Source organism: Heliangelus exortis, chromosome Z (assembly GCF_036169615.1).
Source record: "Heliangelus exortis chromosome Z, bHelExo1.hap1, whole genome shotgun sequence".
NCBI lineage: Eukaryota > Metazoa > Chordata > Aves > Apodiformes > Trochilidae > Heliangelus > Heliangelus exortis.
Window position 1 is genome coordinate 14,893,072 of NC_092454.1, and position 21,744 is coordinate 14,914,815.

Here is a 21,744-nt window from a genome sequence, read left to right on the forward strand (position 1 = left end):
CTGTGATTCTATGTTCTGTGATTCCCCACAGTTTCTGCAAAATAAAGTTGTACAAATGAGGTATTTTATAAACAATAAAATCCTTTTCTTTGTGTCATTCTTCTGTGAGCTACCATGGTTGTGTAAGGCTGTCATGACACATTGCTGTCCAACTTCCTGGGAGAGCGAGGCTCTGAAGCCAAATGCTTTGCTGGTATAGGTAACGCAGTAGGGCCTAGGAAGCTGCACTAAGGACATGAGAAGTCTTGCAGCTGGTAAATGAAAGCCCAGATGCCTCAATAACCTGTTTGTATCCCCAGCCTGTGGGTGTGGTATAGTATAGAAAGCAAGAAATGTTTGAAGTGAATACCCTTTACAGCTTCTAGGTTTCAGTGTATTACTGAATCCATTGGCACGGGATTTACAGTACAATTATTTCAGTGGGAGAACTGCCTGAATCTCCATGAATCAGTCTAATCTCTCTGTGAGAGACTCCTGGCCCTTGCAACACCTGGTAGTGAGAAGTTTCTCTGTGTTTTAGGTTCTGATGTGTTTTTCATCTGTGTTTTAGGTTCTATGTCCAGAGAAGGCAATAAAGATGATCAGAGTGCTGGAGCACTTCTTCTATGGAGACAGGCTGAGAGAGTTGGGGTTGTTCAGACTACAGAAGGTTCTGGGGAGACCTTAGACCACCTTCCAGTACCTGAAGGGGCTACAAGAAAGCTGTGAGGGACTTTTTACAAGAGCACAGAGTGATAGGACAAGGGGTAATGGCTTTAAACTCAAAGAGAGGAAATTTAGGTTAGACATTTGGAAGAAATTCTTTCCTGTGAGTGTGGTCAGACACTGGCACAGGTTGCCCAGGGAGCTTGTGGATGCCCCAACCCTGGAACAGTTCAAGGTCAGGTTTCATGGGGTTTTGAGCAACCTGGTCTAGTGGAAGGTGTCCCTGGACAGGCTGGGGGGTTGGGACTGGATGATATTTAAGGTCTCTTCCAGCCCAAATCATTCTATGATTCTATAGTTTTATGAAATTACTTTCCATAGATTTCAGTGTTGATACACGTTTTATTTGGGATTCAGAATACTAAAAGGGGAAAAGCAAGACTAAAATTCCTTATCTAAGTCACTGGTTTGTCAGATTTAAACTTGATTAAGACCACTTTTTAAGTTACTTTGAGACTGAGGGGCGATGTCATCAATGTTCACAAATATGGAAAAGGATGAGTGTCAGGAGGATGCAGCCAGGCTCTTCTCAGTGATGTCCAATGATAGGACAAGGGGTAACAGGTGCAAGCTGGAGCATAGGAGGCTACTCATAGACAAGAAAAAGCTTTTTCAGTGTGAGGATGACAGAGCACTGGAACAGGATGCCCAGTGAGGTTGTGGAGTCTTCTTCTTCGGAGACATTCAAAACCTGCCTGAATGTGTTCCTGAGGGACCTACACTAGGTGATCCTGCTCTGGCAGGGGGGTTAGATTTGATCTTTTGAGGTTCCCTCCAATCCCTAACATTTTATGAACATAATAGTACCGCCTGGGTCTAACATCCAAGTCTACCTCATATCACAGAACTGTGTTTAAGAAGCCTCCTACGTGCAAAGTCTTGAGTGCAGCAATGAAGCCATAAGCCCAGAATACAGGTACCAGAGCTTTATTAGATGTTTCACTGAATACAAAGAAACGGATTTCATATTACTCCTTTTCTTACATTAAATACACATTATAATAAAACTTCACATTTGCTATATAGAACTGTAGGCATTGTTTACACAACATTTATTGAAGTACCATTGAATGTATCCTAAAAAGAGAAGGTGCAGCTCTGTGAACCTTTGTGGGCACAACACACAGGGAGCTCCATGTCTGTGGTGTTACACAATCGTCCTTCCCACGGAAACAGAAAAGTCAATCAAATGCATTCATGCTCATTGAGAATAATAAGGCTTCTGTACAGTGACCCTGAACAGTGTCAGGAGGCAGTGTGGTAATAACATCCAAATCATCACCTACATGATCCTAAAGCTACTAATGACTGAATCAGTCAAAAATTTAACAGCTGTCCTGGCAAGCCCAGACATTTCTTATTTTAATTTTTAAAGTTATATTTTTAGCCATGTATGTTTTATTTTCAATAGTAAGTACACATAAACCCAGGATTTTGCTTTAAGGATACCAGCTTCACAGCCAAGCTGTTTTCAGCTACTCAAGGAATTTCTCACAATCAAAGCTTCTTTGTAGAAACCAGAGCTGAGGGAAGAATCCAGTGCCTGTCATCTTACTGCAGAAAAAATTACCCAAGGGCATGTCCATCTTAGGAGATATTCATGGGCATATCATCCAATCTGTTCTTAATTTGGAGTGAGAAAGTTTATAACTGATTCCTCACCAGCCAAGGTGAGGCCCATGTAAGAAGACATAAATAAATAGCTCTGAGTGTGGAGACATATCATTCTGGGGCATTGGATGTAGGACACTGACACCTTTTAGCCCCGTGCTTCACATCTTGTAAGAACTTGGGGATTGCTACAGTCTACTGTGGATGACAAGCCTACAAGCAGTCACTTTGAGCAGTGCTGCTCACAGCTGGCATTTGAAGAGATGTGTATGCAGAAAGTGAGATAAGGAGCACAAGAGACAAAGGAGAAAAAAAAAGAATATGCTGCATTGTAACTAGACAGCAGTAACAGAAGAGGGTCTGAAATCAGACTTCTGCCTTCCCTCCAATCACTCTTCAGGTGGATCTGACTGAAGCTTACCTAACACCAAATTTTAAATGTACTGCAGAGCAGACCAGCTCTGCCTAGTGTCTAACCAGCCAGGCATGAGGCAAATCCTTCCTGGGCTCAGTATGTCTTTCAGAATTACCACTAGTGTCAGGCAGAAACCATTAAGGGAGAGCTAGACTTGGCTGTGAGAATGGTAGAGAAGTCATGTTTGTGGGCAATGGATAGATTCCTAACCAGAGCACTAGGTCCTGACAGGTGCTGTGACATTACTGCAGCTTTTTCAATTACAGCTGCCATGGCTCCTGAAAGCAAAATGCTGTATGTGGGCAAGCCAGGCCAGGCTGCTCAGCCTTTGACATTTATCATCTTTTGCATAAGTATTTTTACAGTCTGACCTAGACTGGAGCAGAGTTCAAAGCTCTTCCTGCAAATTTACAGCTACATTCCATCATGGGACATGAGCAGTATTGCATAGCATCTAGGGACATCCCCAAAGCCAGAGTACCACCACCCTCCTTGCATGATTGTATCACAGAAGAACTTTAGGCCATTCAATTACATGGTCTCCATTCCTACCAGCATCAGCAGGAGCTGTGTGTGCACAGAAGTGATTTGATCTGTATCACACTAGAAACCATGTCTTTGCCACCTTGTACAATCAAGGTAACTGATCAGGCAAACATCCTACTCTTGAATTACCAATATCTAAGTGAGCTCCAAGTAACTTCAAGTTTAACTCCTTAGTGCCGAAAGGTGACGGAGTCAGCCCTACGGACAATCCCCAATAACACTTGAAATCAGAACGGATAATCACAAGATTTAAACAAGATTATGCAAATGAATTAGGCAGGTTAAATAACTGCCTTTTTCCTTTAGGATTAACTATTTCATTGTACATTGTAGGCAATCCATACTCCCATATACATACACTCCTACAAAACAGCAGCACAGTAAAAACTACATAATCACTGAACTCCAACATACTTGTAATCACTACATTGCACATACTATACATCATATTTTAATCTCACCATTGGGTTAACATATACAATTCAGAACACATTGACTGTATGTAACACAGAAGCTGCCACTGAGGTATGCCAAGTACATCATGTACACTATTAGCTTTTACTTCACTGAAAAGGACTGTAGAAGTTTTAAATGGTGTTAACTGAACTGCTGAAATCACCGAACAGCCTACTCAGTTGCTAATAGCTAATGCTCCACATACTATATTCAGAATAAACAGCACTGGAGCTATGTTTTCAGGGCACTCCACTTTTTTATATTGTAGAATTAATCTCCACAGTTTTAAATTTCCTTTGCAACACAGCATATACTTACTATACACTGAGTATCTGCTCCCTCTCATCCCAGGGTAAAACTTCAGTAACTGTTCTGAAGTTAGCAGAAATGGCCTAGATTTGTACCAGTATGACAGACTTAGATCAGCATACAGGATCACACATTCCCTCTCTCACACATATGTGTGTATATATATATATATATATATAAATGTGTGAGTGTGTGTGTATATATATATATATATACACACATGTGTATATTTAAATGAATGGCTTGAAATGGCAGGCCCTACAAAACCAGTAATGTCACCTGCAGCAAGTGAATGCAAATAACCCACTGATTTTAAAATTGGGTTCCTGTGGTCTGATTCTCATCTCACCCTCTCCACACAAGGCAGGAATCAGACCACAGGACCACCTGTTCTTTGGTCCAAATCACTGCACGTTGGATCAGTACCAACAAAGACATCTCAGCTCATGTAAACTGAAGAATGGAACCAGGCAGGTTTATACCAGCTGTGGCTAAGCCTGTGTCCAAGCCTGTGTCCTGCAGCACACTCACAGTTTTTCAAGTATGACTGAAAAGAAAGGATGAAGTAATCATGCAAGATGTCAGAAATCAATACTACTTGATTTGTATACAGTGAACACAATAAGAGGGAAAATAAGTACAACAAGAAAAAAAAATGTTTTGGTGGAGAATGACAGGACAGTTTGTGTAAACAGATGCTTATGGAGACCAATAGTGTAGACAAGAATTTTTCTTTTGATGGGCTGATTACAGTCCCCTAACTTCCCATGCCAGACTCCTCATAATACATGTGTAAGTACCTCCCAGACAAATCAGGTCAGACAGGTCATCTGACCCAACTCCACAAGCGAATTTCTGGTTGAAATTATAAGAGTTTTAGCTGCACAGGGGTGGCAAAACTGGGCTCTCAGATGGTCCAGTTGTGCTGCATAGTCCCTTCTGGCTTCTTGTTTTCTTGCAAGATGTCCCAAACAGTGTCAATAGGGAGTGCATTCCTATCAGGACAGTTTGTTTACAGTTTTGGGGCCTTGCAGATGAAATCCCCGGAAAAGCGTGGATAGCATGATCCCCTCCCACACTTTTTTGTTTTTGTAATTAAGGCAAGTTTGTTTACATTTCCCTAACAAAGTGCTGTGCTTTCTCAGCAGAAAGGAGGTTGACAACTAAATGAAAACATATATTTTCTGACCCAATGTAGCATTTTGTGAAGATTTTTTTCCCCCATTAGTGGAGAAACTCTATGATTTGTCTATTATCCTTCCTGGCAGAGGGGTTTTTTTTGTTTGTTTTGGGTTTTTTTTGTTTTTTGTTTTTTTGTTTTTTTGTTTTGTTTTGCTTACCTTTTATTTTCCAGCACCCAAACAACAATTAGAATAAAACTGACACTAAGCAAATATTTCATAACAATGCAAAACAAGCTCAAGATAGCTCCATTCATATTTACAGGCACACACACATTTTTCTTAAATACAGCAGAACAGCTGCTTTGAGCACACCTCTGGGTAAGCATAAAGCTCAGTGTGGTGTGTGTGTGTGTGTTCAGTGGGGGATCCCAGGAGGAACTCAGTGTTGTTGGTGCTCTGAGATTCAGTAGAATTTCAGTAAGAAACCAAAGGAAAAAAACTATACACTGTTCCTCCCATAGGTTCGGATTACTTCACTACATTTAAATAATAGGTTAACCCTGTTGACTACACTTAAATAGAGGAATGATGGCAGGGATAATCTGGAATCAAACAAATCCAGCTAGACAGAAAAGTGAAAAGAACATTTCACTCCACATTGCCAATAAATAAGCAAACATTTTAATGTTTCTCTGTGGAACACCCACATCGGGGGGGTTAAAAAAAATATGCTCAAGTTTTGGTTTTGTGTCTTGCACAAATTTTTTGACTGAAGAGCCTGTGAAACCAGGAAACAATGTGCATCAACCCACCCCATATCTTGCTTGGACATGGATGAAAGCACTACAGACTCCACCCCTTGTTCAATGTAAATATGGGCTCTGTGTGTGTCTTGGTAAATTTTTGGAGTAGTTCGAGTAAAGTTTTCATAATACAAGAAATCTAACTGGCTTCAATCACAGGTTTCACTGGGGATCTTACAGTCCCAAGCTGTACAGAAAAAACTGCTACTGAAAGAGGCATTATAACTTTGTAACAACTGCACTGTGTTTTCTAACAAAATTTATAATATTCCAGTGTTCAGAAAGCAGAGTACCATTATGCAGGTGTGCATGGATGTCTTTGAATCATATACATACATTTAAATGTGTCTTTATAGTACACATACACTTAAATATTTCTTCACAGTACACACACATTTTTTCCAAGGCATCCTCTCAGTACAAAATAGCAGCAAGTGTTCCTTTTATTCCATCTCTTCCTGAACTAAAAATAGTGAAAAAAACCCCTATTACCCTCCCCCCCCTTAATCTAGATGCTTGATAAGACAATTTTTGTTTTTATAAGCTCTGATGGTACATGATAGTCCTTATTATCTGATAGAAAAAAGAAAATGACTGTATGATATCCCTCTCTCTTCTCACATTCTAGTAACATCAGTGGAAACTTGACCTTAGTCTTATCCCATAAAATACTGCAATATTTCAAAGAACATTTTCATTGTAGGACATGGTAGCATCTATTCTTTTGCACAAATGACAAGTTTGCTTGCCAAATTGTGTGCCTGTGCATTGATGTATCCAGAAAATATAACTGATTGTATTGTATCCAGTCAGGTGTCATACAGTGGCAATGCTTATGTTTTTTAACTCATGCAGTTTCCCATGTACTTGAGCTTTATGTATGTTTCATTAAAAGTAGAATGGGATCAGCAATTCCGCTGCTAGAACAGTGCCATTCAGTAGACTTGCAAGCTTGTGTTATGCAGTATTACACCCTACAAACAATTTAGGAACTATACAGTGCTGTTTATTAGCTAGAAATCTAAGCACTATGCTCTTTGGTAGAGCCATTTTTCACTGATGAAACTGGCACTGGTTTTTTTTTTTTTTAGTCAGCAGAGAAGTGTTGTGTGAGTAGCTACCTTAAAGAGAAGCCTGGACTATTTTTTTTAAGTGCAGTTTTAGTCCTGCAGAAAGCAGGTTTCCCCTATGGGACAGAATTTACTGACCTTAAAGTACACACAGTTTATTTATCCTGTGTTCAATCCATGCTAAATACAGGAAATTTTCCTATTGTATTCTGTGGATGTTGGATCAGGTGCTCAGAAAAGATTAACCTTGGGAGGGAGTGATGCTCCAAGCTGGCCTAACTTTGTTCCTCATAGAACCAGGTAGAAAATGCACAGAGTTAGGCCAGTGCCACACATCTGCAGAATCACTTGGGACAGAGGCATTGGAAAAGCCCATTTTGCATATGAAAAGCAAGCAGGATTTAATCCATGCTCCATGGAAAATACAAAACACATCACATTTACTGTCTACTGATTATGTATGTGTTAGAGGCAGAACTTTGGATTTATTTCACAAAGGCATTTAAACCTGTATCTCACTGATAAATATAATCACTTAAACCACCTAATAAACGAGATGTAGCAAGTTAAAATTTTCAGGTCAGATGTACTGTCCTTAGTGTCTTAGTGTAATGCTCACACCAGGAAACCTGCTGAGGGCAGGCAGAGGGCAATATACATCCCGTAGCTCCAAAAGCAGCAAATTTCCTGGCACTGTTCCTAACCATAGAAGACACAACATGAATCACATTTGGTACTTCACAGAAAAAATGTAAATGGCCTTCTTTTATCAAACACTGTAAACATATGTAGTTCTACTCTTCACATGAAACACAAATGTAAAGAATGATCATAATTGATTAAAACATTTCCCTTATGTCCACCCACTGAAGCCCTAAACACTTCAGTGTGTTACAGAAAGATCAGCCTTTTACAAGATAATTCTATTAAAATGCAATTTTTTTTTTTAAAATTCATTTTTATGCATCAACCCACAAATTATAGTGCTATCAAGTAGTGTCATCTTCACCTTCATCCAGGGCATAGTTGAGCTTAATGACTGTGCTGATAAAATCACCAAGCTCCACAAAATCTGCTGTGATAATATTCACACCACTTTCTCCTGGTTTCTGTGTTCGGATCCACTGCATCATGGCAGGAAGAGCCCTAAAGAGAAACAGAAAGAATAATTACTCATAAACCAGTGAGACAAATGCATCAAGGCAAGATTTCCAACACTGGCTCCAACTACTTGGTTTCTAATGGAACTGTGTAGGAAAGGACACAGGTTACTGCTCAGGCTTTTTGAAAACTCTTATTTTTATGATTTTCATTCTCTGTGGAAATAATATGTTGGTTGTATTTCAGCTTCTCAGTAGAGAAGAATAAAAGGAAGACCATATGGGCTCACAGTTACTACTGATCTTGCCTAGGTCCAAGGGCATGAACCTTTGCAATATCATCTAGCCATATAACCCTATGGGAATTGTTTATGGAAAAAGAAGTAATAGACAACTCAAGAATTTGCAAAGCATGCTTGATACATTCAAGGAAATACTAGAAAACAATATTTTGGGACACACAGGAGCATATACTGAATACCCTTTCTTCCCATTATTAACATGAATTATAGTTACCAGCAGCCAGTAACTGAAATAAAAACACTGCCATTGTATGTCATTGTAACTCTTTTCCAAGATGGCATATTTTATTATGTCAGACCCTTAGTACAGGAACACTGGGGTGTAAAAGACCCCCCCCATACAGACCATATTACTCCCAAAGTACAATCTTTCAAGTGGATTACATCCACGACTAAGAAACCACACACTGCTCAGTTTTGTACAAGTATCTCACAATAATTACTAGAATGAACCTGCCTTAACATTCATCAGGATGCCTTTGTGATAGCAGCACAAACCTTTTTCTCTCTTCCTCCTAATTTCCAGTCTTTGCATGACTCAAACTAGCAATTGTTCTCATTAAGTTTTTTTAGTCAAAGGAACACAAACCATGCTGTGTGGCAGCCACCTCCATGACTGTGCTCACAAAAACCCAGTATGCACCATGGCTTTCACAGATCCTCTTGCAATGTGGAGAAATTATGTTGTGCATGAGCATATGCAAACCTCACAGCTTGCAAACCCTGACAGCATCAATGTCCATGTGTCAGCCAGATCCTGGTTCTCCTAAGGTCTCACAGAAGTTCTAGTACCATTGGTACCAACCAGCAAGGGTTGAGGACAGCCCTAGCATGTGAGTATGGGCCACACATTTAGATACTCAAGATTAGTAATCTCTAGTGTTATCTGCTAACTATAGCAGTGCAGTCATACTGTAACAACATCCACAGCTCCATTGTGTTGGTGTAATAGGTTTTCCTAATAAAACAGGGTAATGTTGGTAATTAAAACATCTATGGCAGTATTGAAAATGCATGCAGGGCAAGTTCTAAGCGAACTCAGGTCTTCCAGGCCTCCTGTGCTTCAGCTGTCACCTCAGTAAATAATGCAGTGAAAGCTGCATGAATTGATCAGAAGTCCTCCTGATCAGTTTGAGGTTCCAGAACCATGAGTAAATGTTTAGAAGGGCATACAAGATGAAAAGTCCTACATTGATGTGTGACAAAAAAGGACCCAGGGAGCTGCAAAAGCTGAGAGATGCAGAACACTGTCAGCCCTTAAACTCACTGAAGTCATCAGAGTCCCACAGCTGTGAAATCCAGCCCTGGCACCCACAGTCCCAGTTCTTGGAAGAAATCACTTCCAACTCTTAAGGACCGAAAAGTCACCATTTAACACTGAGACACACACACACAGAAGGGTGCTGCCTGCCTTAGCACAGAGCCTGAGAGGAGGGAAGGTGTATGCTTCAGCAAAACCTGTGTGGGGAGGAGGAGTGGAGTCTCCCCCTCTCATCCCACTACCTGACGCACTGTTTTCATCCTCCTGCAGCTCCCCTAACCTGGGCTGGGGATGGCCAGATCCAATACTGCCAGACCAGTACAGCTCTGTCCCACAAACCAGCATCTGAAGTCAATTCTTTCCATGTCTCCAGCCGTAAAGGTGGGCTAGTGGCACAACCAGGGCAGGGAGGTGAAAGCCCCAAGACTCAGGGGCTCAAGCATTGGTGGAGAAGGAGGAGAATTCCACATGACTTGGGTTTGACTGTGGACTGGGATCAGTAATCTGGGGGAATTTTTTTCTGTGGAATGTATCATTTATTTGCACAGTCTGAGAGCTAGGAGGTACCAGACTGCTCCCTCTCAAGTCAAGGAGAGTGATAGAGCAGGGGTTGAAAGCATTGTGACAGGACATAACATGGAAGGACGTTGTGGGAAGGGCCATGGTCCAGTCCCAATCCACTGCTGCATCCCAGCACCACAGGCCAGATCCACCCAGCAGCCTCACTGACTGTGTCTTAGTGTGCCAGAGAAATGTTGCCGATGTCCGTCACACCCGAGCAATGCCCAGTGCAGAATGTCACACAGACCGCTACCTCGTGCAATTCAAACCTACCCTCTACTTTTAAGCTCAAACCTAAGAGGGGTGGCATCCCAAGGAGGAGGCTCAGAGTTAACGATCTTCAAAAAGATACAGTGAGAAACAGCTTCCATGTAAAACTTCAAGCTAGACATTTAGATCATCCCATAGATCCCTCTCCTGAAGCACTTTGGCAACACATTAAAAATAGCATCCTGCAGTCCTCTGAAAAATCCCTAGGGTTCTCCTCAAAGAAAAACAAAGACTGCTTTGATTAAAACAACCAAGAGGTGCAAGAATTGTTGAAAAAGAAGAGAACCACTCCCCAAGCACCTTGCTCAGCCATCTTGCCATCTAGGAAAAGCAGCCTTTCATCTTGCACGCAGAAAGCTCCAACAGAAACTTTGAGACATCCAGAACAAGTGGTGGACCAACTTAGCAGAAAAGATTGAACTATGCACAGTTAGGGGTGACCACAGAGGGCTCTATGAAGTGCTGAAAGCAGTGTATGGACCCACACTTTGGATCCAAAGCCACCTACTCAATGCAGATGGTCAAGAGCCTCTGACAGATAAAACCTCCATCCTGAACCGATGGTCTGAACATTTTCAGACTCTCTTCAGTGCCCAGCCATGTAGTCCAAGCCTCTGTGATTCAGCACCTTACGCAACAACTGGTGAAAACCAAGTTGGACATAGCCCCTACTTTGGGAGAGACTCTTAAGGCCATACAGCAACTGAAAACTGGTAAGGCAGCTGGGGTTGATGGAATCCCATCTGAAGTATGGAAGCATGGAGGTCAAGCACTCCATGCTAAATTTCACGAGCTCCTTGTGAGCTGTTGGGAACAAGGCAAATTACCACCAGATCTCTGTGATGCAGTCATCATTAACCTCTACATGAAGAAAGGAGAAAAGTCAAACTGCTCCAACTGCCAAGTATAACTCTGCTCTCCATTGCTGTAAAAATCCTTGCAAGAATACTTTTGAACAGATTAGCACCTGCCATAGCAGAGGGAGTTCTACCTGAAAGCCAATGTGGTTTCAGAGCCAATAGGACTATCACAGACATGGTATTTGTTCTCAGACAACTGCAAGAAAAGTGCAGGGAACAGAACAAAGGTCTTTCTGACATTAATTGACCACACTAAGGCTTTTTACACCGAGCAGAAAGGGCCTGTGGCAAATCTTGGAATGATTAGGATGCTCCCCCAAGTTCCTCAAAACAACCATCCTGCTACATGAGGATCAGCAGGGCCAAGTCAAATATGGTGATGCACTCTCTGAATCCTTCCCAATAACCAATGGTGTGAAACAAGGCTGTGTTCTCACACCCACTCTATTCACAATCTTCTTCAGCACGATGCTCCAAGGGGCCATGGCAGACCTTGATGAAGAAAATGGCATTTACTTCCAATACAGTACTGATGGGAGCCTGTTCAACCTAAGGCCACTGAAGGCCCACACCAAGACCCTAAATCACCAGATCCCAGAGTTGCTTTTTGCTGATGATGCCACCCTTGTAGCTCAGACAGAAGCAGCTCTGCAGTGCATAACATCCTGCTTTGCAGACGCTGAAGATCTTTTGGGGCTTGAAGTCAGCTTGAATAAGACAGGAGTTCTCTACCAGCCTGCACCACAGGAAGACTTTCGTCATCCCCACATCAACATAAGCAAATCAGAGGTTAAGTCAGTCCAGCAGTTCAGCTCTCTGGGATACATTATTTCCTCGGATGCCAAGATCAAAAATGAGATAGACAACAGATTAGCAAAGGCACACAGTGCGTTTGGAAGACTTCATAAAAGAGTCTGGAGCAATAAAGACCTGAAGAAAAGCACAAAGATTGGTGTCTACAGAGCCATTGTACTGTCCACACTTTTATATGGGTCTGAATCATGGGTCATCTACTGCCACTACCTTCGACTCCTTGAACACTGCCATCAGTGCTGCCTCCCTACAATCTTAAACATCCACTGGACTGACTGTGTGACCAATGTCACTGTCCTTGAACAGGCAGGGGTCACCAGTACTGAGGCCATGATACTGAGGACACAGCTGTGCTGGGCAGGGCACGTCTCCAGGATGGAGGATCACCACCCCCCTAAGATTGTGCTCTGTGGTGAACTTGCCACTGCCTGCTGCAACAGAGGAGCCCAAAGAGGAGATACAAGGACTCCCTGAAACAATCCCTCAGCTTTGGCCATATTGGCTGCCATCAGTGGTACCGTCTGGCCTCCAGCTGGGAGACACACAGACACAGCATCCGTAACACTGCTGCCTCCTTTGAGAACACACGTAGAATCAGTCTGGAGGAGAAAAGACAGCACAGAAAGCACCGTGCTGTGCCTGTCCCCTCACAGGACACTTTCAGCTGTGCCTTTTGCAGCCACACTGCCTGTCCCCCACTGCTCTTATCAGCCATCAGCGTCCTTGCTGCAAGCATGGGGAGAGAGAGCCCTTCTGAAATCTTTGTTCGTGAAGCCAAGACAGGATGATGTGGTTGTTCCTTTGTCTCCTCTTCTCTGAGCTACATGGGGACAGTAGAGAAGATCTGGGAACTAGGGAGCCACCTAGCCTGGGCAATGCCACTGCATTGTGCAGAGATAGTTAATGTGACTGTATTTCTTCTGATACCAAGGCCTTTACCACCAGGCGACACCTCACTAGGCCAGTCAGAGGCACTAATCATTTGGGCATGGCTTGGGTACCAGGATGGCTTACATCATGCATGCTAACATGCTCTATATCACCCTTTCAAGTGTTTTTTTGTTGAGGAGCTGTGTACTTTCTCATACAGATTGCTATAGTGACTTTCATTTGCAACCCAGTAAAAACTAGGCTAAGCTTTGACAGTTATTTTATTACCTCCATTTTCCTTCTTCTTTTTGGTTGCTCATTTAAACAGAAATGTGCCAACATTTCTTTTTAAGTTTTTGTCTTGTTTTAGGAGCCATTTTATGATGCTTTAAAGAACTTAGCAGAGAAACACTGCCATTGACTATAAGACATGCATAGCCCTCTAGTCCTTTCCAAAGCATTCCAAAACATTTTTTTTTTTTTTATCTACTATCTATTTTTATTATTTTTTTAAATCTACCAAAGATCCCAACTGGACTCCAACAGTCCTGAATTTTGTTTAAAAATAGTAATTAAACATTCAAGTAGGTTCAGTTCAATCAGCAAAACTGTGAATCCTATTTTAAGTTTTCAGAAAGAAAAACTACCTTTCAAAAAAATTGCTCTTGGGCTATTTTAGGTCAGAGGGGTGGTTGGGTTTTTTTAAAATGTTTGAGTCACCAAAGTGTTATATTATGACAGAAGACTAAGTACAGCAGTGCTTCAAGACAGGACCTTCTGTGATAAAATGGCTGCTCCTCTCTGCAGAGCTTTCAAGGGAGAGGAGGAGGCAAAGAAGCTTTGTAAACAAAAGGGCTGTTTTGCTGCTCAGGCAGAGTTTGCTCACTAAAGACAGAGAAGAGGTTTTTCTTGTTTTTTTTTTCTGAAGTGCAGGGAGCCATTACAACCTAACCCAGAGTGAGAAACGGGTCTGATGTACTGAGTGCAGTGCTGCCTGGCATTACCAGTAAGCACCAGGGAGAACTGAAGAAGGTCCACTTGCTACAGAGCAAAGTGACATGTGTTATTCCACCCCACCCCAGCAAAGCACACGTGGTTCCTACCTGCAGCCTTTTACAAATGGGTGTTCTTTTTCAAGGAAAACAGCACTCCTCTGCAGGAGGATGTACTCACACAAGCCTAAATCTGAATCCCCATGCTCTTTAGTTTCTCCTCTCCATCCAATTTTAAGCAAGTTTGCAAGAACACTGATTAATTCTGGAGCTGTAATTCAGCACACCTGACTTTGGCTTTTCAAGGATGCTGAGAATTCATTGCTCCAGTGGGAGAAGTGGATGTCTCATGTGTCACTGAATCATAAAAATCCAGACTGATAAGAACCTTGAAAAGCCATTCAGGGTCATCCAGCCCACCCTTAGGCAGGATCAACTCCACAAAGATCAACCATACAAGCCACTTCTGCTACATGTTCAATTTAATCAGTACTTGCAAGGCCCCAGTGATGAAGATGTCACAACCTTCCTCTGTATTTAGACCACCTACATACATTCCGTTACACATCCTCATTAGCTTCAACCAGAGCACCCAAAAATAAATAAATCAAAAAATAACAGCATTAAGGCAGTGCTGCTCAAGTGTTCACTATATCCTCACTCTATACCCACTAATGATTTACTGTTAATCACTTAACAGGCTTCCTGTGCAGACCATGAGCTTTGGGTACCATTCCACATAACATCATTCTACCACAATTTTCTCTGTGGTAAAACTAGTCAAAAAGGTCCTCTTTTTTTATGTGCCAGATGCTTGTTTCTGCTCCCTCACAATTTACCATTCTCTTAGTTGTGCTGAGAGAACAAAAAATCAGAACATGGAAATGGTCTGGATTAAGAGAAACCAACTGATCATTTTTGCTATCCCTCTGTCCCAAATGGCCCAAATCATTGATTATATTTGATTTACAATAGGACTTCCAAAAATTGCTGAATTGACCAAGGGAAAAAATACACAAAAGCACAAAGATTTACATGATCTTAAAATGAACAGGTTGGGAAGGAACGGTTTAGATTCATGTCCTTACCCATCAGATCCTTTCTAGGCAGCAGCAGTGTGGCATAAAATTGGCACTACCAAGGCAGGCTGACCAGAACCAGAAAATGTGGGTGATGCTGGGTTAAGTTTTGTTATTAATAGTCTCAAAGGTACACAGGTGGGAATGGACTTTACACTGCATAAGATGTCATGTTGCGAGAACTACTTACATTAACATCCAAAAGCCCTGGATTTATTCTTCTGAAATGCTTATCTTCAACTCAGTCACCTCCAATTGCTTTATACAGTTTCGGGAATGCATCTGATCAGGCTACTGTGCTGGGGTTAGATAAATATTTTAATGTAACTGATCATAGCACTGTATTTTGGAGAGTCACCACGAGCCAGGTGCCTTCTGGAGAATCACCAGGGGCCAGGTGCCTTTCTGTCCTATTGAGCAGTTGGCTTTCTGGGTTTTATTTTTAAGGGGGAGGCAGAAATGAGCTTAAAAGGGCCCTTCCTGTCCTCTTTTCGAAGAGTATTTCAGCTGAATTAATTGAACCTACACCTCTATGCTTGTATAAAATTGCAATGAGATACTGAAAGTAGCAAATGGAAATTCTGGAGATGATAAATGTTCAACAAGCCATTTTTTCCTGATTCCATGTTTTTAGCCATTGTACCTGGGGCATTAACTAATAACATTAGGAATGCCAGATGGCTGGGAAAGGAGACAGTAAACTCTGTAGAACAAAAGATCTCATTAATGAGGCAAGTCTAGTATTTTGGTTACTTTTTTTGCCAATGTAGTGGGGAACTGAAGTAGGCAATACTAGAGCTACAAGTTTTAACTGCTACCACATAAGAGTAATGCATTTAGTTTTTACATCATGACTGAAGAAGGCATTGTAACATACATAGTTATGCTACTATGAACAAATACATGACAGTCCATGGATTAACAGGAAAACTACTGCCTGCCCTGCCAGTGCCTGTGTTGGAAGCCTAGCTTTCCTCAGTGATCCAGCAGATCCTGTTAGACATGCTCATCAACTGCTCCTCTGAGAAGTTATGTCATTAGCAATCACACTGGGGAGAAACATGTCCCATTTTCATAACAGTGGTGCAAGTAAGAAAACAGAAGGCACCAGAGAGATCTGTCATTCCTTTCAACATTTTGTGACCCAGAGATAAGCCTGGGCACTCATTTACACAGCTGCTTCCATGTGCTTGAGATAGTCAGTTCTGGTCCCAGTTCCACACAGAAATCTGGCTGTTGAAGAAATGAGAAGAAATTCACAGAAGTTACAAGTGTGGACTATGGAAACAGGCTCTGGAACTTAGTGCACAGAGAAAACTTAGCCAAGGGCTTAATTTTCTCCAAGGGTTGTCACCACGTCTTAACCACATATCAGTTAAGCTGCTGAAGCACTTGGTAAGGGACTCCAGACATGGAGTTTCACTTGCTGCTGGTAGCTCAGCCCACTATTACAAAACTCACATTCTTGAATGATGTAAGAAATCAGAGAGACTAAAAATCAATTAATAAAAAGAAGGGGTGTGTGGAGGAAACACTCTGAAATCAAACAAGGAGAACAATGACACAGTATTTACCAGAGCAAAAAGAAGAGGTGATTTTTACCAGTGTTTTGTCTTGCTCAGAAACTTGGAATGAAGTTATATTAGCAGAGCAAATATGAATGGAAACCATTTTTTACTAACTAGAAAAGTTAGCAAAAAGGTATGTATAACTATCAGGGAAAGAAGAGCAGCCAGAGTTCAGAACACTGCAGCAGGCAGCGTTCATTTAAGAAAACTCTGGCAGCCAAGACGATGACTCCTACATGGCCTGTAACAATTTCACACATCATTGCAGTTTCCACTGAAACAGATATTACAATAAAATTAAATTACTTGAATAGGTAAAATATGTACTATTTCTTACAGTCTAATGGTGTAGGCTACAAAATTAATGTTTTCTTCCTACAGATGCTTCAAAATTAAACTCTCACCTATATTTGAATCCTTTTTTATTGAATCCTTTTCTATTGAATACAGAGCAAAGCAATTTCCATTTTCTTTCAGATAAAGAGCTCTAAGTGGTTCCAATTATTTTGTCCCATCAAGTGAAGATCAAAGTCAGTCTGCAGTAGCAAAAAACAGATAACCAAGTATACAAAATTGCATACAGCTGTTTGCCACAGCAACTTGCTCAGTATATTCCACAATATACTATTCAGACAGAAAAACTGTGGAATAATTGATATTGAATATAATATGGAAAAATGCAAAGCAACTAACCATACTCAAATCACAGAAAGTTGCAGAAAAGTCTTGCAGCATTTCCAGAAACAGGATTCTTTTCTGATTTTTTATAGAAGGTGGAAATCTGCTTCATTTGAGAAACACCAGCAAGCAGAAAAAATTTAAATGGAAAATTATGACAAAAATAATTTCCTTTGAAAAAAGATACAGGGAAAAAGCAATTTTTTTACACTGCTGCTACCAGGGAAGCAAAAAGTAGAAAATAAAGTAAGAGCTTCAGGCTGCTCATCCAAATAGCAGAACTTGAGCATAATTTCAGCTCTGATTTGAGTGATGTTGTAATTAAAATGAGTCAGGAAATCAGATGGTAGGGGGCAAAATTATAAAGCAACATACAATTTTTCAGTTAATTAAAAAAATTAAATCTCTAGTTAATGTTCAACACAGCAAACTAAACATTATTTTCATAATTTTTTGTCTTCAAAATTTAAATAATTTTAAATTATGTCATTTTGAAATAATGTTATTTTGAAGCTGCCAAAACATTTTGACTGTCAAAGTATTTCTAAAACATTAAGTTAGAAAATATCAAGATGAAATGTTTCCTACATAACTTCCTCAAATATATTTAGTCATCACATTTTACAAGCAATATCAATGGTGCTCACACAACTGTATTTCCAGTAAATTCCTGTTTAGCATCAAAATTCCCCTCTGCAGTACCTCTCCACCTGAGGCACCACTTCCCCTCCTGCTGCTGTTTCCATTGATATACTAGCAACCATCTTTTAGCATGGAATGAATCCACCCCACCTCTTTCTCCACCAAGCCTTCTGCAAAGCTACTTTTACCATTTCCCCTCTGACAGAGAGATGGCACTGAGAGTCCTGACTACACTTCTGTCAGTGCCACCAATGGTTTTCCACCCAGCAACCCCAGCCCAGCACCCGGACTGCAGGCTGCGGAGTTCAGGACTGTCACACACCCACTAGCTCCTCTGCAACAGCTGCTTCAGCTCACCAGAGAGGGAGGCTAAGCTGCTTATTATCCTTTGTACACTTTCTGGCTTCTAGGTCTGGCCTCACACACACAGCTAAACCAGTTTTGTTAATCAGCTGCATTCCACAGGCAATATCCTCCTAAATAGCATCCTGGGCATTGCTGTGAATCACGTACCAGCAGCAGCCTTCCCCGAGCTACTCCTCATTCCTTCCACTTGCTCTCCAGTTAACAAGCCCAAAGCATTCACATGATAAACTGTATATAAAACCAATTATAATTATGTCAAATACAGTACCCAGGTGATTTTACAGAACAGCCACTGCTCTTTCACAGTGAGAAATGTTTGTTGTGGCTTCAGCTGGGAGAGACAAGCTCACCAGGCTATCTTTCTGCCAAGGAGGTCCCACATCAGGAGGATTTGTTCCCATAGCATAGGCTTCTCCAGCTTCTCCATAGCAAATAGCCCCAAAAGTGCATGCTTCCCCATCCCAGAGTAGTGGCTCCTCACATGCCTCTGGACCAGACCATTCCCTGTGCTGCCACAAGCAGCCCAGCAGGTAGAGGAACACTGTGCCATGTGGTCCTGTCCTCCCATCTCCAGTGGCAAACCAAATGGCATGGACAAGTGCTGTGCACAGATGCCTTTGAAAAGGTTAGCAGTCATGATATTCCCCCATAAAAGGGAGGAATCTGCCAATGATCTCTGCTCCTCTTTCAAAGTTCATAGAACTCCTCTTAAAAGCAGTCAGCTTTCTCGCTCCTGCTTTTCCAGCTGCAAGACTGTTGGAAAACTTCCCTGCTCACATGGCAGGGAGCCCTTTTCTCACTTCCAACCTAAACACAGCCAGTGTATAACTGTTACTCTGGTGAGATAACTGGCCTTCAGCTGAAACTGTTCTTTTTCCTAACTCATTTTCATTCATCTGTGCTATTTACAGACAGTAATCACAGAGTCTCTCAGGCTTCATTGTGCTAGGGTAAACAAGACAAGCTCTCTCAATGTCTTCAGCAATTCATTCCCTGATTATCCTGGTTAGTAGTCCTTTACTGCTTCTGTGGCAATTTTAATCTAATCCCCAGAATATGGATGACCAGAATTGCACAGTATATAGAAAAGGATATCCTACCTGCTGCACTGTGGGCAGTAATGCCACCACCTTTCTGTGCATGTTGGAAAGGCTTTGGTGCATATCAAGAGGACACTGCTTTTTTTCCCATGTATTTTCTACTGAGGGCTCAGCCAGCCATGGAGGACACTCCAGCATCCTGGCTTTCCCAGCTGATGAGATGCTCCCATGATTATAACCTTGCATTTTATACCACTGAATTCCAGTTCATTTCTAAATACTGCAGGCAGCCAGTTCTTGATGTATGATACCCCCCAGCTTTCCTCTGTTATGATGATAGCTTCTTAGTTTGTGTTACGAAGAAACTCCATTTACAGTCTCCTACAGCTGAATCCAGTCGCCTTCATGGAAATATTAGAGTACCAGACTCTTTGAAGAATGCTGCTCAGGGCTCAGTGTTGGTACCACGTCTGTTTAATATCTTTATTAATGATCTGGATGAGGGGATTGAGGGCAACCTGTCATTTTGCAGATGACACCAAGCTGGGTCGGGGTATTGATCTGATTGAGGGTAGCAAGGCTTCACAGAAGGATCTGGACAGGATGGACTGATGGGCCAAGGCCAGCTGTCCGAGGTTCAACAAGGTCAAGTGCTGGGTCCTGCACTTGGGTCACAACAATCCCAGGCAATGCTGCAGGCCTGGCAAGAGTGTCTAGAAAGCTACCCAAAGGAAAAGGACCTGGAGGTGTTGACAGGCAGCCAGTTGAATAGGAGACAGTAGTGTGCCCAGGTGGCCAAGACCAACAGCATCCTGGCTGTTACCAGAAATAATGTGGCCAGCAGTGGAGGGCAATGATTCTGCCCCTGTACTCAGCACTAGTGAGGCGAAACCTTGAGTACTGTGTTCACTACAAGAAGGACTTTGAGGTGCTGAAGCATGTCCAAAGAAGAGCAATGAAGCTTATAAAGGGTGTAGAGCACAAGTCCCATGAAGAGCATCTGAGATAATCAGGATTGTTAAGCCTGGAGAGGAGGAGACTGAGGGGAGACCTTATTGTTCTCTACAACTACCTTACAGGAGGTTGGACCCAGGTGGGTGTCAGTCTCTTCTCCCAAGCCACATGTGACAGAATGAGAGGAAATGTGTCACAACAGGAGGCTTAGATTTGATATGAGAAGAAACTTCTTCACTAAAAGGGTTTTCAGGCACTGGAACAGGGTGGCCAGGGAGGAAGCAGAATTACCATCCTTGCAGGTGTTTAGAAGATTTGTAGATGTGATGCTTAGGAATATGGTTTAGCACTGGAGTCAGTAGGGTTTGGTTAATGGTGGAACTTGATGATCTTAAAGGTCTTTTCCAACCAGAACAATTCTATGATTACCTTATTTTCTGTTTGGTCTTCCAATCTGGTACAGTTCCAATTACATTACTGATTCCCAAATTCCATTTTGGTTGATAATATTCTACCTAACACTTTACCAGCTGCATTACTGAAGTACACAAATTTTCCTGTTTTATTTCCATAGAAGTAGTTAAAAAAACAAATTGTTTGACATCATCCACCTTTGGATCCACCTATACTACCTTCCCTTGACCACCTTCAGCTCTCACTTCTTCCCAGTTAAGCTCTTCAGTCTTGCTTTCACCTGAAAGCTTGGGGGGGCTCAGATAATTCCCCTGCCATTTTTAGATAAGAGCATGATGTTTGTTGCTCTCTACTCTAAACCACTGTATTCACTGATCTGCATTAATGTGTGCAACATTCATGCCAGTCCTTGAGCAATTTTGCTATAGAGATTACACAGATCACTCTTTGCTTGAATGAGTTAACTTGTTAAGCCGTTACAAAACATCTTCCCAAGTCACTCCAGGAGTCACAAAGAAGGCTCCAAGAGGAATCGTGACAATTCAAAACTAAATTCCAAACTCTATATGGAACATAGCAAATTTAACGTGCAGATAAACAAGACTAATATGATTGTTTTAAGCAACTCACAAGGGCCTGTCACTAAGGTAACAGCAGTACAATTTATTTAACCACAGTTTGCGAAGAAATCCACTGTAGGGAATAAAATCTGCTTGTTTCTCTCAAGTAGATATTTATGTTGACCCGTTAGCCATCTTTCTAACATCCATTGCTGGCAGATTTTGTAATCAAATGCTAGTAATTTTTTCTTTTAACTCAGCCTTATAACCAGCAACCTTGAAATTATTAGATGATGCAAATAATGGCAGCATATCACAACCAACAGGAAAATTCAGATCAGTCATAAAGCTAAGTCAGACTCTTCCACATTGGAC

The 21,744-nt window shown here is 41.6% G+C and overlaps 1 protein-coding gene and 1 long non-coding RNA gene across 4 annotated transcripts in view; one reads left to right on the forward strand and one right to left on the reverse strand.

Moving 5' to 3' along the window:
* Window positions 1-21,744, forward strand: part of LOC139790411 (uncharacterized) — a 94,301-nt gene that overhangs the window by 24,897 nt on the left and 47,660 nt on the right. The window lies entirely within an intron of this gene.
* The window catches only part of PLCXD3 (phosphatidylinositol specific phospholipase C X domain containing 3), an 84,498-nt gene continuing 64,370 nt past the window's right edge, over window positions 1,617-21,744 (reverse strand). The window contains exon 3 of the mRNA XM_071732232.1: window positions 1,617-8,185. Coding sequence (XP_071588333.1) covers window positions 8,029-8,185 — 157 coding nt within the window. The 3' untranslated portion in view covers window positions 1,617-8,028. The remainder of the gene's footprint in view (window positions 8,186-21,744) is intronic.